Consider the following 18829-nt stretch of genomic DNA (forward strand, 5'->3'; position numbering starts at 1 on the left):
CTCAACCGCCGGCATTAGTTGCAGTTTGAATAGCTGCAACCCACATTACTTAATATGGAAGAAAGCAAAACGAAGCGAAATTTTTAAAAGAAAATCGAATTAATATTAAAGAAAACCTTGTTCTTCTCAAAACAAAATAAGTTTCAAATAGTTGAATTAAAACTTTGGTGTACATTAACATGTTCTTTTAGAAAACAGCTTAAAAACCGCAAAAAGTAAAATGTAGAAGTGTATTTTAGTATTGCTGAGCTTGTGCGTTACAATTAAGTCTTCTAATCTTGTTAAAATATTATTATTAATAGAATAAAATTGAAATATACAATAAATTAGATAATCGAGAGAAAAATATTTTAATAAAGTATGCTAATGCGAAATCTACAACGAAATTAATTTGATTATCAGAATAAATTTATTCAGTCAGCTGGAAATGGTGGTTGCAGGTGCATTTGGTGATTTCCCGCCAATACGAAAATGGCGTTCGTCCAGTGTTATTATGAGTACCCCTCTAGCCCAGCAATGAATGCGCTGCGATCGGCGTCGGGTGCACGCCGCACACCCGGCATACTTTTGTACGGCGCTTTGCATTGATACACGTTGATTAGACGCGCGGTGTCCGCGTGCGTCTCTTTCTCGACGACGTACATATTCAACCCGCTGGCACTTGCAACGGCGCGGCACATGCATCGAGGCGCGCTGGAGCTTGTATGCGTGCGCTAATCGATGACTGTCATTCGTCCGTTCGCTCCGTTCGCACGCTCGCTGTGGATTGTTGTGGATCTCCCGCGCTCCGCTCAGTTCCGCTCGTTTCGTCGCTTCCATCGCTAGAATCGCTAGTTCGACAATCGCTCGTCGCGCGCCATACGCCGTACACGCCGACGACTCGCCGACGTGCCCCGCACGCCTGTCGCCAGTTGTGAGAGGAAAAGCGCTGCGCTGCTCCGAGTGCTTCGAGTGCTCCGCCGCTACCGCCTTGCGCCAGTGCCAGTGAGTGCTCGATGTAAACTGTTTTGAATCGGCTAGGTTACCGATTTCGATTGATGTGAATCGCGCAGCGATTCTTTGCTACCCGTCGACGCGCGAAATACCTACGTTTGTCCGCCGCAATGGAAAAGCGGATAGAATTGGAACGGAGAGGCAAGAATCCAGAAGATGTGAGTATCCGCTTTGATATTTTTGATCATCGCGCGCGCCGCAGAACGCCACCGGAGCAGGAAAATTTCATGCTGGACGGCACCGACCCGCGTGCACCTCGCGTACTGTAATCATAATAATGGATACGAGGATACCGTCCTATCATTTCGCCAAACAACGCACCACCAAAGAACTTTGCGTTACTTTTCGCTACTACGCACATGCACTCAACGCACAAACGCTTTCTTTGCCTCCATAATTATAAAAACCTAATTTCCGCGCTTGATATTTTACGCTGACCTTGAAATTGAGTAAAAATTCGGTTCGGTTGCAGATCAAGGAACTCAACCTGGACAACTGCAGGAGCACAACCATTGTTGGCCTCACCGACGAGTTCTGCAACCTGGAGAGTCTCAGTTTAATTAATGTTGGACTTACATCACTTAAAGGTTTTCCCAAGTTGCCCAATTTAAAGAAATTAGAATTAAGTGATAACAGGTAAGCTTCTTATTTTTGTTATAATAAAAATTAATTTTATTTGTAAATTACAGGATTAACAATGGTCTGAATTTATTATGCACAAGCGCTAAGTTGACATCATTGAATTTAAGTGGCAACAAAATCAAAGATCTGGATACACTTGAGCCACTGAAGGAGTTCAAGCACTTGAGGACCCTGGACCTCTTCAATAATGAGGCGACAAGCATCGAAAATTATCGGGATAAAATCTTCAAAATGATTCCGAACCTGAAATTTTTGGATGGTTACGACGCCGAAGATTGCGAGGGTGAACTTTCCGAGCTGGATAGCGAGGAAGAAGTGAACGGCAACGACGATGATTCCGATGATGATGACGGTAAGCTTAAAAGTCTTTCATAATATTAAATCTAAATTTTGATTGGTTATTTTTAGGAACATCTGATGATGACGATGATGGCGTCGGCTTGAATGCGGTTTACCAAGAGAATCTGGATGATTTATCAGATGAAGAAGACTACGAAGCTGGCGAGGAGGAAGAGGAGGATGAAGATGCCATTGAAGAGGAGGAGGAAGAAGATGCCGATTCGCCGTCTAAAGGTAAGTTTTATAATTGCGTTTATTTCTGTTGTTTTATTATGAATGATTTGTTTATAGCTCACATTAGAGGCAAGAAGAGAAAACACGAAGATGGCGAAGCCGCCGAAAACAATTGAATAACTCGCGTGATTTATATTGAAAGGATAAAAAAGTTGCTCTGAAACGACACTTACAAAAAGAGAATACTTAAGAATAATCATTGGGAGACATGCAGAAAATGTTACATAACAAACAAAAAAACGTTAACTTTTTAAAAATGTAATAAATGCATTATAACGTGACCAATTATTTAAACTATATTAGTTTTTTAAATTGGTGACACATCTATGTACACACACACAACACACACAAACAGAAACATACAAGTGAGATGACACACGTCTGGCTGTGCTACTCTAAATTTGAGAAAATCAAATCAATTAATTCTTCGTAATGAATACCTTCGACTGGAACATGACGCGGTGACATTTTCCACCCTGCCGCGCAAACCAAATTTCCACTCGCAGGTATTCATTTGAGTTGCACTTTGTTGTTTCCTTTAATTCGCTCTTAACAAACGATTTCTAAGTGGCACCGACTTGCACACAAAAGCGTATGGATTCTAAAATGATCGATAAATCCGTGAGATACAGAAATCGCGAACCCCGATTTTGTTTTTTGTTGTTTACCTGTTCTCACAAATGAACTTCCTCAGGCTGATTACAACTGAGGTGTACGTGTTTGGAAGTTGATGTGACAAGAGCGCAAAACCCATAAAGGCATTATAATATTACCATGCGTCAAATTTACGACTTGTGAGAAATTTAAAGAATTTACTACAAAACCTTTGATAAATAATTGAAAATATCTTCAAACTAAAAGCGACATCTCCGATGTGACAGATGATGAATGTAATACTATTAAGTTTTTCATTTTTATGTTGTTTTGTATGCTAGACATGAAATTGTACAATTAATCGAATCGTAGCAGCCAGTGTAATCGTTTTTGTCGTCGAAATTATGACCAGAAGAAGAAAGAAAGGCAAATCATGAGAGTAGTATATGATCTAATGTTGATACTTTTTGCGCTTCAATGTTTTGTAAAAGTGCATCAAGTCGATTTTAATTTTTAATTTTAACATAATATCTATCGTTATATTCTAACCGTATAAGTGATTTTGGCAGACGAAGTTAATCGCGAAAATCGCCCAATATTTGCATTCTAACTTTCTCGGTTGTCCGCCGTGCGCCGTTTTGTTCTGCATGCAATTGATGCAAAGGAAAAATTCTAGAGCAATCTATGATTAATTTGATGCCGAATACAAAGAATGTTTACAAGAGCACGTTTTTATTCTTACAGTAGCTTGTCTATTCATTATCAAACAAGTTGATTCATTGTATCATTCTTTATATTTTTGTTAGTTAAGTGTAAGTGCTTGGATTTGACACATTTAAAACAATTGAAAATAAAAGAGTATTTTGAAGATAAAAATTACAAAAGAATAAACAAATGAGAAATGTTTTAAATGAAAGTAAATAGAGCGTTAGTTTAAAGATAACGGAATTATATTTTTCAAATTCCTTCCTTTCCCTGTGGGAGCAGGAAGAAAACTATGCTTCATGTGTATGTTCATAGTACATATCAAACACATTAACCGTGTATAACGGGGTAGGTACTTCATCCATTCGCATTGCTAGCGACTTCAAGTTGTGACATTTGAAGGATTGAGTAAAAACCCGCGAAAATTAACTTTTGAGGTTATTTATAGCATAACTTAACTTCTCAAGTTTATCAAAATAAATATAATTTGCAGGTTTCATCAACTAATTTAAAATGAGTGAGTGTTCTCCAGAAGTTTTCCAGCCACGGAGGAGTTTGAGACCGAGGAAAAGCACGGCAAAAGCTTTGGATTTTGATGCATTTAGTTCATACAGATCACCCAAAAAATCCTGCAGACCAGCCTATTCGGAAACATCTGAAGATTCTGATGATGATTCATGTGATAATATTCAACAGACTGATACAGGTAAATTAAAAAATGTTTTGTAAGCTTTAAGTTGGTTCTAATAATTAAATTTTAAATTATTGTTCAATTATTCCATTAACATATTCATTTATTTGAATATATAGTTAGGTATATTATGAATAATTTGTTTTTCTATGAGTTAGACATGTTTTGCACAATATCCGTGTAGTTAAGTATTTAAAAAATTTAATTAATTGGGAAAACTGTTTTTTTAGAGCTATATTGCTACATATTAAAGCAACATCATTTAAACTATCATTAATTATTTAATCTTATGAAAAACATGACAAATTCTTTTACTAATTTCAATTTATTTTAATTTAGTTTCCACAAATTCTGCAATTGCTGGCAAAGATATCTACAGTTTCAACAAAGTGAAGAAACATGAGCGCTTATTGTCAACGCCACAAAAAGGAAGTAGAGACAAACCACTTTTACCAAAAACTCCTTACCAATTTCGTCAAAAATTGGGAAAAGGAATTAAATCTTCAATGAGAAATCTATCCAGTGATGAGGAACCGTTTGCTGAAAGCGCTAGTGACTATTCTCCTTCAAATTCATCCTCTTCAGACCCAGATGAAGAAGAAGATGAAGTTAATATTACTCAAAGTGATTCTGATGAAAGTGAGCATGAACAACCGAAATCTCAAGCAAGATATGAAACCAGGAAATCCATCAATACAAAAATCAAATCAACAGCAAACACAAAATCCGCACATAATTACATCATTAAAACAGAGGAATACTTTTCACATTCCAATAACAAAGTAGTAACATCAAATCATACATTAGACAAGTTGAAAACACCAAGACTCAATCAAGATCAGCTGCAAAAGCTGCTTTCTCACATGAAACTCTCAAAAGTTCACCAGAAAGCTGTTGTTAAAACAACTGAAAACAGCAAAGAGAACTTTAGCAAATGGTTATGCTTATTGCATGAAAATTTTAACATATTACTCTATGGACTAGGCTCCAAAAAGAAATTGCTTAACGATTTCCACACTGAAGTTCTATGCGATCATCCAGTTATTGTTATAAACGGTTTTTTCCCAAGTTTAACATTGAAAGACATTTTGGATGCTATTGCTATTGATCTTATGGGTTTAAACGAAAATTCTGCGAACGTGTACGACACCGTTGATGCCATCTCTCGGGAAATTCAGTACATGGACACACATATTTATATCATCGTACATAATATCGAGGGAGACATGTTGAGGAACCACAAGAGTCAAAATGTGCTTAGCAGACTTAGTGCTATTCCCAAAGTACATTTGATTGCTTCGATTGATCACATCAATGCTCCTTTAAGTAAGTTTATGATTTTAATTTAGTCAATGTTTAATTTCATTTTTTTGTTTGATTTTCAGTTTGGGATCATAATAAATTAAGTCAGTTTAACTTCGCATGGTTTGATGTGACTTCCTTCTTGCCGTACATGGATGAAACATCTTTTGAAAGTTCCATGATGGTTCAACGCACTGGAAACTTAGCTTTATCTTCATTGCGTAACGTGTTTTTATCATTAACATCAAATTCAAAGGGCATCTACATGATTATTATAAAATATCAGTTGGAACACAACACCAATCAGTATTATCAAGGTTTATTGTTCAAAGATTTGTATGCAGCTTGTCGTGAAGCTTTTCTGGTCAGCTCAGATTTGGCGTTGCGCGCGCAGTTAACTGAATTTGTTGATCACAAAATGGTCAGGTTGAAGCGGTCGGCGGATGGAGCTGAGTACTTAGTTATTTCGATCGCAAACAATTTGTTGCAACAGTTTTTGAGTGAACAGGGCCAGTAAATTTTGTTTTAAAATAAAAACTAATTTTACAATCATACATTTTGAATTTATTACGACTGTATGCAACCAAGTGTTCTATGGTTCGTTTATACTCGTGCGGCAGAGGGGAGGGGTCGGGTTAACTCGGTGGCGGATCTTCCGTTCATGCGGCCATTTGTAATATTGTTCTTTTCTCGGCGTGTCATGGTGGAGTAGAAGGTATGTTATAAACTTTTCCCGATTTTATTAGTTTTTAGTTAATTTAATACATCAAGAAGAAGATATATTTGTTTGTGATGGTCGTGATTAGTTCTAATATTAAATTCACGTAATATTACTCCGAATAATTCGTTCATTCCGCAATGAAGATTGAAGTTGTTACAAGGTGAGATACCGCGTGCTTTACGAGTACTCTAGCCTGCAATTCGAGTCTTACATGTGACTTCAGATTTATTATGAAAATAATATTTTGATTCGGTATGCTTTCCGCGTTAGTTATTACGGTATTATGTATTGTAATTTTACTTGTTGAAGTGTGTTTGTTGTCTCAATGAATATGACTATTATGGTCAGATGTGTATCAAGGTAAGTGCAACGTTTGTATATGAGTGTAATAGTCATATTCAAAGAGCAGTTAATAATAACTAATTTGAATGTGACTATACACACAGTGGGAATTAATAATTGCACTCTGTTGCAGTACATTTTAACTACACATCACCATGCCACAGAACGAATATATTGAGCGTAGCACCAAGCTGCATGGTCGGCGCTTGGATTATGAAGAACGTAAACGTAAAAAGGAGGCTCGCGCCCCGCACAAACGCGCTCAAGTTGCACGTTCTTTGAGAGGTATCAAAGCTAAGATCTTCAATAAAGAACGTCGCAATGAGAAGATTCAAATGAAACGCAAGATTAAGGCGCATGAAGAAAAGAAGGTCAAGAAAACTACTGAGAAGGTTGCTGAAGGTGCTCTGCCAGTCTATCTCCTCGACCGCGATGTTCAATCACGGGCAAAGGTTTTGTCTAACATGATAAAGCAGAAACGCAAGGAAAAAGCTGGTAAATGGGATGTTCCAATTCCAAAGGTGCGCGCACAGGCCGACGGAGAAGTCTTCAAAGTAATACAATCAGGCAAAACGAAGCGGAAAGCTTGGAAACGTATGGTCACAAAGGTGACCTTTGTTGGTGAAGGTTTCACGCGTAAACCACCAAAGTTCGAGAGGTTCATCAGACCCATGGCGTTACGTTTCAAGAAGGCGCATGTTACACATCCAGAATTGAAGGCAACTTTTTGCCTGCCCATCATTGGCGTTAAGAAAAATCCCAGCTCACCTATGTTCACCAGTTTGGGTGTCATCACCAAGGGCACTGTGATCGAAGTTAACATTTCCGAATTAGGTTTAGTAACACAGGCTGGTAAAGTTGTTTGGGGCAAATACGCTCAGGTGACGAACAATCCTGAAAACGATGGGTGTATTAATGCTGTACTTCTAGTGTAACTGAATGAACTCAAAATAATTATTGTCTGATTTAATAAAACAAATGCCTTCTTAGTGGTGTGGCTATTATTTCATCATGTTATCCTGTTAGTTAATTTTTATTGTTTTATTTTATTTCAATTTATTAAAATGTTTTTGTGATTTTGCAGCTGATACGCCACAATGCAGATTTTCGTAAAGACACTCACCGGTAAGACCATCACCCTCGAGGTCGAGCCGTCTGATACTATCGAGAATGTCAAGGCTAAGATCCAAGACAAGGAGGAATTCCTCCAGATCAGCAACGTCTGATCTTCGCCGGTAAGCAGCTGGAAGATGGCCGCACCCTGTCCGACTACAATATCCAGAAGGAATCCACGTTACACTTGGTGTTGCGCCTTCGTGGTGGTGCCAAGAAACGCAAGAAGAAGAATTACTCCACCCCCAAGAAGATCAAGCACAAGAAGAAGAAGGTCAAGCTTGCAGTGCTTAAATATTATAAAGTAAGTTGAAATTAGTTTATTTAAAACAGTGTTTATAATAATTTTGCGTGTAACAGGTTGATGAGAATGGCAAGATCCACCGATTGAGGAGGGAATGCCCCGGCAAGCAGTGTGGCGCTGGCGTGTTCATGGCTGCAATGGAGGACCGTCACTACTGCGGCAAGTGCGGTTACACCTTAGTTTTCTCCAAGCCCGAGGATAAATAAGTGAGGAATATGTTATTGTATAAAAACATAAGAAAATAAACACTTGAGATAAATAAATTGTTTCAAGGTTTGAGGAATATGGAAATATTTATTCCAATACTAATATTTATTATTATATATTTACAATTTCTTTAGACACTTCGAACATCATCTTTCGGAACTGATTTCTATCATATTTGATTATTAATAGCATCTGTTTTACATGATATACAAATGCAACAAGCACAAAATTATTACAGAACAAACTGGAGGAGCTCCTTCAAAAGTTTAAAACTGCAATATCCCAAACACTGAGTTCTGCAAAAAAAGATTAAGCACAATCTGCTCACAAATCTTTTTTTATGCATTAATTTATTTTTTGTGCATTTTTACTGATAAAAACCTTGCGCAAAATAATTATCACTTATTAATTGATAAAAATGTATCTTGTGTTGAATTGATATACAACATTAAGACAGAGTACGCAAATTTATACACCTGAAAAAATTACTATTTATATAAATGCGTAACTTACAAATATTTATTATTGATTACACACCGATAGTGCCAGTGCATTGGAACAAATTGCATAATTCCCAGCTGGCAAATTGAATCCTTTTCTAGAATTCAAATTCATAAAAAGAAGGTACTTGACACTTTCTATATCTCCATCCCAAGGACAAGCATAAAACGTGGAGTTTCGAATTTTATCTCCCTGAAATAAAGGTGTAATATTATAAAGGAAACATATTTAACTTTAGTTGTTAAATACAAGACTAATTAAATTTTCGCCTAGTGTGCCAACAAATATTGTCCCCACCAGGTACAAGCTAAGATGACAAATCGATAGAATCTCAAAATGCTGAAAAGTTTGTAAAAATAAGTGTAAAGTAAGAGAAGTAATTCGAAGTAAATTACAATCAACTCTGATATCAGAATCAACGCTATTTCCATACCACTGGACACAATGTGTAGTAACATACCCCACTTGTAAAGATTTACTACCTTTTTCCAAAATCTGAATTACATTAAGAACAAATTGTTTTTTCAATTGAATACTGCTATAATTGACTTACCTAAGCATAAATATGTGATGTTTGTATGCTATCATCAGCTTAAACCGACGTATGTTCCAATCTTTAGTACGTTTGACATCACCAAGGGTTGATTCAAGCACCACTACGAACATTTCTAAATACGTGTACATCGTATAAAGTAATGAAAGTACCGTCAATGTACCTATTCCTTCATATATTATAAAAAACAAAATGAACATGTTGTACAGGGTACGGTAAGGTGAGTTTATTAAATCGATAAAAAAATACTGAAAGCAGAAAGCATTTGATTGATAGTAACAAATTAATATTTCAGTTATCACTCACACTGGGCATCAGGTATCCACACGAGTGTGATTTTATATCGCAGTTTTGCAATTCAACAAAGACGAATGTTGCCAAAACAAACAAACAAATATAGACATATATCCATGTTAGCAGACGGTTTTGCCAATTGATTTTCTTTACAAATGGTGTATCTTTTACAATAAAATGTAAATTGTTTTCCAGCTCTTGGATTAAGACGATAATGGATCTCATATTAGTCTTGATTGTATAGATACTGTAGAAACAAAAGGTGGCCGATAGCAGCATTCCTAGATTAACTGAATAGTTTTCAAATGCTCTGCCATCATGGATTTGCTTGATCACGTAGCCCAAATTACCAAAGTAAAATAATAACATGCTAAGCCAGAATATAATTTCTCTGGCAAGAACGGCAATTGAATTTGGGTGATACCAATAACATTTATCCAGTATTTTGATGCCAAACACATGTTTTAAACTGCTTGTTGAATTATCTTGGGAAATAGGAGTGTCGTATTTCATTTTGAGTACTTTAGTAAGCAATGATATGGGTCTGACTACCAGTGGAATCATTTTCCAATAATGAATAGATCAAAAGTACCACGAAAAGAAACTAATATTAACGCATTTTATGGATTATTAACAATGGCTCATAAATAAATAACGATTATGTACTATCACGTTAATGCTAATATTAAAATAATTAGTCACAAAATGCGATAAATTAAACCGAACATTTACAAATGATTAAAATTGAAGTACGCTGCAATGCGAAGATACGATATCATTAAGGAGGCTGTGCGAAAGACATGTTACGCAAACCACTTTCAAATGTATATATCGCGAGAGTGAATTTATAAGATGTGACATTGCCACCACCCCCACAATTACCCGGGAAGTGCCTCAAAGTCGCCTTCAAACTTTTACGATATCTTAGAATTTTCGCAATACCCAATGGAAATTGGGCTGTTACTCGAGAATCGTTGGGGCGAATTATGATTTAATGTTGGATTCAGCCTTGTAAAACCCTGTATAAAACTGCTACACATGCGCGCCAGAGTATTTGAAACACTTTGTGTTTTTGTGAAGTACCAGAAAGTGTCCCCAGATGGCGCGGCCATGCAGGTTTAACTAAAATATTACAGAGAGTGAATTTTGTTTTGTTACATCGGCGCGATAACGACGAGCACACATTCCACACTTTCAGCTTGTGTTATTCTTTATTATTAGTTTGGTAAATCGCGTTTTATTTCCTGATCGCCGGTGATAATTAGTGTTAATAAACATGTTTGATCTATTGGCAGTTATTTATCGCGTGTGTAATCCTCGTAATTCTAAATTTTGCGTGTTTAATTTATTCAAGTGTTTGTGAATCCGTTGCCGTCGGCCGACGCACGGCCATGTTTGATGATCATGGGCTAATATGCTACCTGGTAAATATTGTCATTTCTATCATTATTATGTTTATTATGTTTATTATTATGTTTTGTTTCTCCTTTATTTCAGTATCTATCAATAGGCTGTCAATTTACCGGGTTCGATAGACCGGTAAGTAAATTATTTCATAGATTGTGTTTGCCCTGAACCTAGATTTTAGTTTAGTTCAGTTTAGAATTAGTTAAATCGAATTTTAATCCAACATTAATTTCATTACTATATCTAAATTGTGAACTGAAAATCATAAAATAGTCATGTATTGTTTATTTATCGACAAACGTAGGCATTTCGCACGAGAATTGTGTTTGTTTTGAACACAACTCACACTTTCTTACCGCATTCGCTGCCGAAATGCAGCGCATGAGATCCCCTCACGCCGCACGTTGCCGCATCTTAGTTTTGTTTTGATCGCAGATAACGTGCTAAATGTAATTCGCGCACAAGGTCTCGGGCCGTCGACGTGCCGGCTTTGCGCACCTCTTACTTTCTTATCATAAACTGTCACCTCGTTGCTTGCACAGTTTGCAGCCAGTTTCGTGTCGGTACCTAGTTAATCCAGACGTATTTTACGCGACTCGTATTGTTCGTACGGACTTCCACTCTCCAAATTTGCATTACATCATCAATCGACTATTTAATTTTAATTCGTGACGAAAGTAAAAGTATTTCTTTTGCGTGCTGCTTATTTTCTATAAAATGTCGGTTTAGTGTATTCCCTTCATGTTGATTTGATAGTATTAGGGATGACCACCAGTTGGTGTAAGTACTGATACTTTAATTAAACAGCACATATTGTTTGTTTTTTCTCCACTGTGTGATTATTATAATAAATTCCTGTATGAAATATTTTTTGTTTTACTTACGTTTCTTACGTTCTTTTATTTACCGTGGCTTGGGAGTCCTACATGAGTTTGCATTGGTATGTTTACAATTCAATTATGTATTTCTGTATTAATTTCTGCAGGTCGTACATTGTTTGTATTTCCGTTGTTTTGTTTTATCGGGTTCCACCGCGCGCGCTGCGTCAGACTGTGATAGTATTTATAAAATATATTTATTAATATAATTTGTGATTTTCTTGGATTTTACAGTTTTGTTTGCGAGTTTTACATGTTTCGCCCTGTGGGCATCATCAGAAACTTCTGAAAGTTCACAAATTATATTCATAAATATATTTTATAAATTACTACCATGGATTACGTATTCAACTTAGAAAATAATAAAATTATTTTTTCATGTTTTAAATTTTTATAACATGATATTTGTTTCTTTGTGGGAGCTTGGTATTACGTATTTCCAGCAGACATTTTGTGATTAATACAAATTGCAAAACACCGTTTTAATAGTTAATGTAAAATCTTTAAATCTTTTATTAAATTTAATAATTTAAATTCCGGGACTCCTCTCTGCTGTATCATTCAAAGATGGCTCAAGCATGAACGTGGAATTCTTATCGCTTCGGCCGTATGGAATGCATCGCATGAGATTCCCAAGTGTCGTCGTTGCAAACCCCTCACGCCGCATGCAGCATATTCTAGTTTAGTTTAGATTGCGAGTATTGTGCCTATTGTAATTCGCGCACAAGGTCGAGTACCATCGACGCGCCGCCGCCTTTGCGCATCTCTTGCTTTCTTATCGTAAACTGTCGCGTAGCGTCGTTGCTTGCTCGGCTACGGCGTGCACTATCCGCGGATTGCGCTTAGTGTCGTGCCGGTCCATGGTTAATCCAGACGTGTTTCTCGCAACTCGTATCGTTTGTTCGTACTTGTGCTATTTAAATTTGCATTATATTCGATCCTCAATAGACGATTTAGTTTTAACTTGCGACTACAATAATGTTATTTACTATTTGCATCTTTATTGTCCGTAAATGCCGGTTAGGTGTATATTGCAACTCACAAGTCGTCGAGTTGCTAAGTGCATCAGCCCCTGTCGGACTATTGGAACGCATAAAATACTGGTATGGTATTATTACTTGCTTCTTCTATACATTCGTGCTCGTTGCACGTACGCCTTTTTAATCATTTCGCGCGAACGGCGTCACATATACTTGACCGGCATGACGAGTGATGCGGAATTAAATTCTCCGTCGGGTGGTATTTGTTTGTTGCAGGAATTCAACCTGTAACCCGCGAAAATTTGCATAAAAGGGTGATTTTTGTCACCCTTTCTCGTGAAATGTTTGTATTTTTTCGTGTTTGCGCGTGATCTAGGCGGCTCACTAATTTCAGCGTGGCGTCCAGAGATGCGGAATTAAATTCTCTGTCGGGTTGTATTTCTTTGTTGCAGGAATTCGACCGGTAACCCGCGAAAATTTGCATAAAAATGTGATTTTTGTCACCCTTTCTCGTGAAATGTTTGTATTTTTTCGTGTTTGCGCGCGATCTAGGCGGCTCACTAATTTCATCGCGGCATCTAGAGATGCGGAATTAAATTCTCTGTCGGGTTGTATTTGTTTGTTGCAGGAATTCGACCTGTAACCCGCGAAAATTTGCATAAAAGGGTGATTTTTGTCACCCTTTCTCGTGAAATGTTTGTATTTTTTCGTGTTTGCGCGCGATCTAGGCGGCTCACTAATTTCATCGCGGCGTCCAGAGATGCGGAATTAAATTCTCCGTCGGGTTGTATTTGTTTGTTGCAGGAATTCGACCTGTAACCCGCGAAAATTTGCATAAAAGGGTGATTTTTGTCACCCTTTCTCGTGAAATGTTTGTATTTTTTGTGTTTGCGCGCAATCTAGGCGGCTCTCTATTTTCAGCGCGGCGTCAAGAGATGCGGAATTAAATTCTCCGTCGGGTTGTATTTGTTTGTTGCAGGAATTCGACCTGCAACCGGCGAAAATTTGCATAAAAGGGTGATTTTTGTCACCCTTTCTCGTGAAATGTTTGTATTTTTTCGTGTTTGCGCGCGATCTAGGCGGCTCACTAGTTTCACCGCGGCATCTAGAGATGCAGAATTAAATTCTCTGTCGGGTTGTATTTGTTTGTTGCAGGAATTCGACCTGTAACCCGCGAAAATTTGCATAAAAGGGTGATTTTTGTCACCCTTTCTCGTGAAATGTTTGTATTTTTTCGTGTTTGCGCGCGATCTAGGCGGCTCACTAATTTCATCGCGGCATCTAGAGATGCGGAATTAAATTCTCTGTCGGGTTGTATTTGTTTGTTGCAGGAATTCGACCTGTAACCCGCGAAAATTTGCATAAAAGGGTGATTTTTGTCACCCTTTCTCGTGAAATGTTTGTATTTTTTCGTGTTTGTGCGCGATCTAGGCGGCTCACTAGTTTCACCGCGGCATCTAGAGATGCGGAATTAAATTCTCTGTCGGGTTGTATTTGTTTGTTGCAGGAATTCGACCTGTAACCCGCGAAAATTTGCATAAAAGGGTGATTTTTGTCACCCTTTCTCGTGAAATGTTTGTAATTTTTCGTGTTTGCGCGCGATCTAGGCGGCTCACTAATTTCATCGTGGCGTCCAGAGATGCGGAATTAAATTCTCTGTCGGGTTGTATTTCTTTGTTGCAGGAATTCGACCTGTAACCCGGAAAATTTGCATAAAATGGTGATTTTTGTCACCCTTTCTCGTGAAATGTTTGTATTTTTTCGTGTTTGCGCGCGATCTAGGCGGCTCACTAATTTCACCGCGGCATCTGGAGATGCGGAATTAAATTCTCTGTCGGGTTGTATTTGTTTGTTGCAGGAATTCAACCTGTAACCCGGAAAATTTGCATAAAATGATGATTTTTGTCACCCTTTCTTGTGAAATGTTTGTATTTTTTCGTGTTTGCGCGCGATCTAGGCGGCTCACTAATTTCACCGCGGCATCTAGAGATGCGGAATTAAATTCTCTGTCGGGTTGTATTTGTTTGTTGCAGGAATTCGACCTGTAATCCGCGAAAATTTGCATCAAAGGGTGATTTTTGTCACCCTTTCTCGTGAAATGTTTGTATTTTTTCGTGTTTGTGCGCGATCTAGGCGGCTCACTAATTTCACCGCGGCATCTAGAGATGCAGAATTAAATTCTCTGTCGGGTTGTATTTGTTTGTTGCAGGAATTCGACCTGTAACCGGCAAAAATTTGCATCAAAGGGTGATTTTTGACACCCTTTTTCGTGAAATGCTTGTGTTTTTTCGTGTTTGCACGCGATCTAGGCGGCTCACTAATTACACCGCGGCATCTAGAGATGCGGAATTAAATTCTTCGTCGGGTGGTATTTAATTCTTGCAGGAATTCGACCTGGAACCCGCGTAAATTTGCATAAAAATGTGATTTTTATCACCTTTTCTCGTGAATTATTTGTTTTTCTTCGTGTTTGCGCGCGATCTAGGCGGCTCACTAATTTAATCGCGGCGTTTAGAGATGCGGAATTAAATTCTCTGTCGGGTTGTATTTGTTTGTTGCAGGAATTCGAACTGTAACCCGCGAAAATTTGCATAAAAGGGTGATTTTTGTCACCCTTTTTCGTGAAATGTTTGTGTTTTTTTAGGTTTGCACGCGATCTAGGCGGCGTAGTAACTCCAGCGGGGCGTCTAGAGATGCGGAATTAAATTTTCTGTCCGGTGGTATTTAATTGTACGGAAGATTCGACCGCAGCAACCCGCGAATTTGCCAAAGTGATTTGTCGCGCGCAACATGAATGTGTATTTTTTCGTGTTTTGCGCGCGATCTGGGCGGCTCACTAATTTTCCTTGCGGGTATCTAGGATGCGGAATTAAATTCTCTATTGGTTGTATGTATTTGGCGGTAGAACTGGCTCAATTCAGATTATCTTACACGAGGGTTAACGGTATAAGTGGCTCTCGTGTTCCAGGTACCTGCGGCGTATAGACCCAGCGCAAATTTGCATCAAGAAAATCACCCGCTTTTCCGCTGGGAAATGTTTGTATTTTTTCGTGTTTGCGCGCGATCAGGCGGCTCTAACGTCAACGCGGCGTCTAGAGATCGCAGGTCATAAATTCTCCGTCAGGTTGTGTTGTTTGTTTGCAGGAATCCGATACAGCCTCAATTTGCATAAAAGGTTGATTATTGGCGGCAGCATGTCCTTTTCTCGTGGAAATAATGTGGCACCCTGTCCCGCACTTCCGCTCAACTTAATGCCAATTTTATTTCCGTTTCTCATCTTTACTTACTTACTGATCACAGGTGTTTGCAATACAGAAAATATTTTTTTTTTTGTTACAGATTTTATCTATCCCAGAGACAAGAAACCAAAATTTTGGGAGAATTTCGTGATTCCATTCCAGTTACATGGCGTCAGTCACCGGCGTCAGATGATATTTGTAGTTTAAAATGTTTTTGTTTTCACATTAAATTTTTCATTTGCAGCACCTTGTATATTTGTTTCCGGTACAATCACCTAGAAAATATAGGCTATTTACCTTGAGTCGTAAGTCAACTTGGCGGCACGTATTTGGTTGAAGCTTATATAATCTAAATATGTATTCTATTGAATAAGTAACAGTAAAGATATATTGGCCTTTGATTTGTAGTAGCGTACCTTCTATGATTGGGGTACACAGTTCCTCTCAGGATGAGTCCACCTATCAGCATTGTTAAAGATTATCCTTTATACATTTTTTATTGTTTATTTGTTCCAGAGCGGGAACTGGCTCGTAATAGTTTACTCCTTTAGTGAATTCACTAATCCCATGTAAACTTTATTACGATGTCACTGCTGAATATGGAAAATAGTTCAAATCAATTTTATTTTGTAACTCAATGTTAATTTTTAAAAGGTATCACTAGTGACTACTATCACGAGTAACTATATATGCCGCTATTCAGTTGCTGGAGATTTAACCTACTGCACTCTGCGATCCTAATATTCAAAAGAATTTTTGTTACCAATTTCAATGGATTTCTCGACAAGATTTTATTTGAGAAATTTGCTGAATTATTTGCTGCTCATCAGCCTGTATGGCCAAGACGCAGAGAAATTGGACACCAGACGGTTTCTCGCCAAATTATTATATATATTATTTCCAGTTTGTTTCACCGGTACATTTTCCAATTTTTCTATAAAAATTTACACCAAATAGGGCCAGCAGTTAATGCTAGCAAAAAATACCAAAATAATTGATTAGAATTAAATTGTCTATCAAATTCGAAAACAAATTTAAAATTCCTACTTTTAATTTCGACCACCAAAAAGAAATCTTTTGCCATTTTTAATAAAATCTTTCTTTAAAAATTTTTATTGCCATTTGATGATTTTTCAATAGTAGTAATTACTTACCTTATAGAGAGAATTTTCGAGGATCAAGATTATGTAGTTCTTAATTTACTAGCCCTCTTAGTTGTCAAAGTCGCTTAAAATTCGAAAGCCAAATTTAACTGAATAAAAATTTTTTAAACGGAAATTCATTTTACCCGCCATTACTGATTTACCGCCTCTTTTTATTTACTTACCTCCTCTTTTCTTAGATCCGAATGCAAGCCTGAAGGAGTTTCTGGGCTGTTTCGAGTCAAATTTTGTGTCCGTTTGCTCTAAAGTCGACAAAATAAAGATTGAATATTAGGATCACGAAAGTTCGGAAAACTGATAAGTTTGGGGTGCGTTAAATATGTGATCAGGTAGGAAAATAGCAGAAATAATTTTAATTAGAAAAACTTAAACATATTCTTTAATAAAAGAAACTACCCAGAGGCATAGAAGATTTTGTAGCAGAGTCAATTTGTGTAATAATCACCAAAAGTTATTTATTTATTTATTATAAATGCTCAACGGCGTAATGAAGATTTTTTATTAGTTTACAATTTTATATAATGAGTTTGACATGTTTTCGCCCTGAGGCATCGTCATAAATGAAAGAGAATAGAAGTTATTTAAGATAATAAAACTTAATACTAACAATCTGATGCAAGAATGGTCCTTCTACGATGTATTACAGGGTCAGGTGCAAAATCCTAAAACAAGCAAGAGGTAGTCCTTCGAACATAAAAGTGATACAATTTTGGGGTCAATTTGTGATAATCATAAAGTTATTTAGGAAAATGATAAAGGAATTAATTGCACTTACAATCCTGATACAGAATGGTCCTTCTACGATGTCAGACTCAGATTGCAAAATCCTAAAACCATAAAAATTAGTCCTTCGAACATAAAATGCAATTTTGGGGTCAACTTGTACGATAATCATAAGTTATTTAGAAAATGATAAAGGAATTAATTACTTACAATCTGATACCAGAATGGTCCTTCTACGATATGTCAGACTCAGGTGCAAAATCCTAAAACAAGCAAGAAATTAGTCCTTCAGACATAAAAATGCAGTTTTGAAGTCAAATTTGTACGATAATCATAAAAGTTATTTAGAAAAATGATAAAGAGATTAATTACTTTAATCTATTGATACCAGAATGGGTCTTCTACGATGTCAGACTCAGGTGCCACAAATCCCTAAAACAAGCAAAAATTAGTCCTTCGAACATAAAATGCAATTTTGGGGGTCAATTTGTACGATAATCCATAAAGTTATTTAGAAAAATGATAAGAGGTGGTACTTACAATCTGATGCCAAGAATGGTCCTTCTACGATGTCGGAAGACTCAGGTGCAAAATCCTAAAACAAGCAAGAATTAGTCAACTGAACATAAAATGCAATTTTGGGGTCAATTTGTACGATAATCATAAAAAGTTATTTAGGAAAATGATAAAGGAATTAATTACTTACAATCCTGATACCAAATGGATTAAACTTCTACGATGTCAGACTCAGGTGCAAAATCCACAAACCATAAAAGAATTAGTCCTTCCGAACACTTAAAAATGCAATTTTGGGGTCAAGCATTTGTACGATAATCATAAAGTTATTTAGAAAATGATAAAGGAATTAATTGCTTACAATCACAGTACAGAATGGTCCTTCTAC

The 18829-nt window shown here is 37.1% G+C and overlaps 4 protein-coding genes and 1 long non-coding RNA gene across 7 annotated transcripts; 4 read left to right on the top strand and 1 right to left on the bottom strand.

Annotated features, from left to right (window-relative positions):
- Positions 1-794: 794 nt before the first annotated feature.
- Positions 795-2489, top strand: Mapmodulin (acidic leucine-rich nuclear phosphoprotein 32 mapmodulin). Its single transcript, XM_065313779.1, has 5 exons — positions 795-1151; positions 1466-1629; positions 1683-1987; positions 2044-2208; positions 2266-2489. The coding sequence occupies exons 1-5, from the start codon at positions 1104-1106 to the stop codon at positions 2322-2324; spliced, it is 741 nt and encodes a 246-aa protein (XP_065169851.1). The 5' UTR covers positions 795-1103; the 3' UTR covers positions 2325-2489.
- Positions 2490-2627: 138 nt separating this feature from the next.
- Positions 2628-6045, top strand: Orc2 (origin recognition complex subunit 2). 2 transcript variants are annotated; one of them, XM_065313777.1, is made up of 4 exons: positions 2628-3944; positions 4001-4213; positions 4538-5524; positions 5584-6045. In XM_065313777.1, exons 2-4 carry the CDS (start codon positions 4021-4023, stop codon positions 6015-6017), a joined length of 1614 nt encoding a protein of 537 aa, XP_065169849.1. In that variant the 5' UTR covers positions 2628-3944; positions 4001-4020; the 3' UTR covers positions 6018-6045. The 2 variants fall into 2 exon arrangements, with proteins under 2 accessions (XP_065169849.1, XP_065169850.1); XM_065313778.1 differs by having other exon boundaries at positions 2628-3855.
- Positions 6046-6130: 85 nt separating this feature from the next.
- Ip259 (NSA2 ribosome biogenesis factor-like IP259) lies at positions 6131-7552 on the top strand. 2 transcript variants are annotated; one of them, XM_065314015.1, is made up of 2 exons: positions 6131-6215; positions 6697-7552. In XM_065314015.1, the coding sequence occupies exon 2, from the start codon at positions 6719-6721 to the stop codon at positions 7496-7498; it is 780 nt and encodes a 259-aa protein (XP_065170087.1). In that variant the 5' UTR covers positions 6131-6215; positions 6697-6718; the 3' UTR covers positions 7499-7552. The 2 variants fall into 2 exon arrangements, with proteins under 2 accessions (XP_065170087.1, XP_065170088.1); XM_065314016.1 differs by lacking the exon at positions 6131-6215 and adding an exon at positions 6560-6581.
- Positions 7553-7647: 95 nt separating this feature from the next.
- Positions 7648-8263, top strand: RpS27A (ribosomal protein S27A). The gene is given in 3 exon segments (XM_065314018.1): positions 7648-7757; positions 7760-7980; positions 8037-8263. Coding segments are annotated over 3 exon segments (468 nt in total). The 5' UTR covers positions 7648-7660; the 3' UTR covers positions 8187-8263.
- A 464-nt stretch (positions 8264-8727) lies between these two features.
- On the bottom strand, positions 8728-9443 carry LOC135800710 (uncharacterized). The gene is made up of 4 exons (XR_010550215.1): positions 9242-9443; positions 9084-9183; positions 8938-9027; positions 8728-8880 (listed from the first exon to the last, which is right to left on the bottom strand). It is a non-coding gene; the product is annotated as an uncharacterized lncRNA (long non-coding RNA).
- Between the last annotated feature and the right edge of the window lie 9386 nt (positions 9444-18829).

This window comes from Atheta coriaria, unplaced genomic scaffold (genome assembly GCF_025399875.1).
Source record: "Atheta coriaria isolate IRGN ID8LTWV9N9 unplaced genomic scaffold, Caltech_Dcor_3.1 hic_scaffold_10_pilon, whole genome shotgun sequence".
NCBI lineage: Eukaryota > Metazoa > Arthropoda > Insecta > Coleoptera > Staphylinidae > Dalotia > Dalotia coriaria.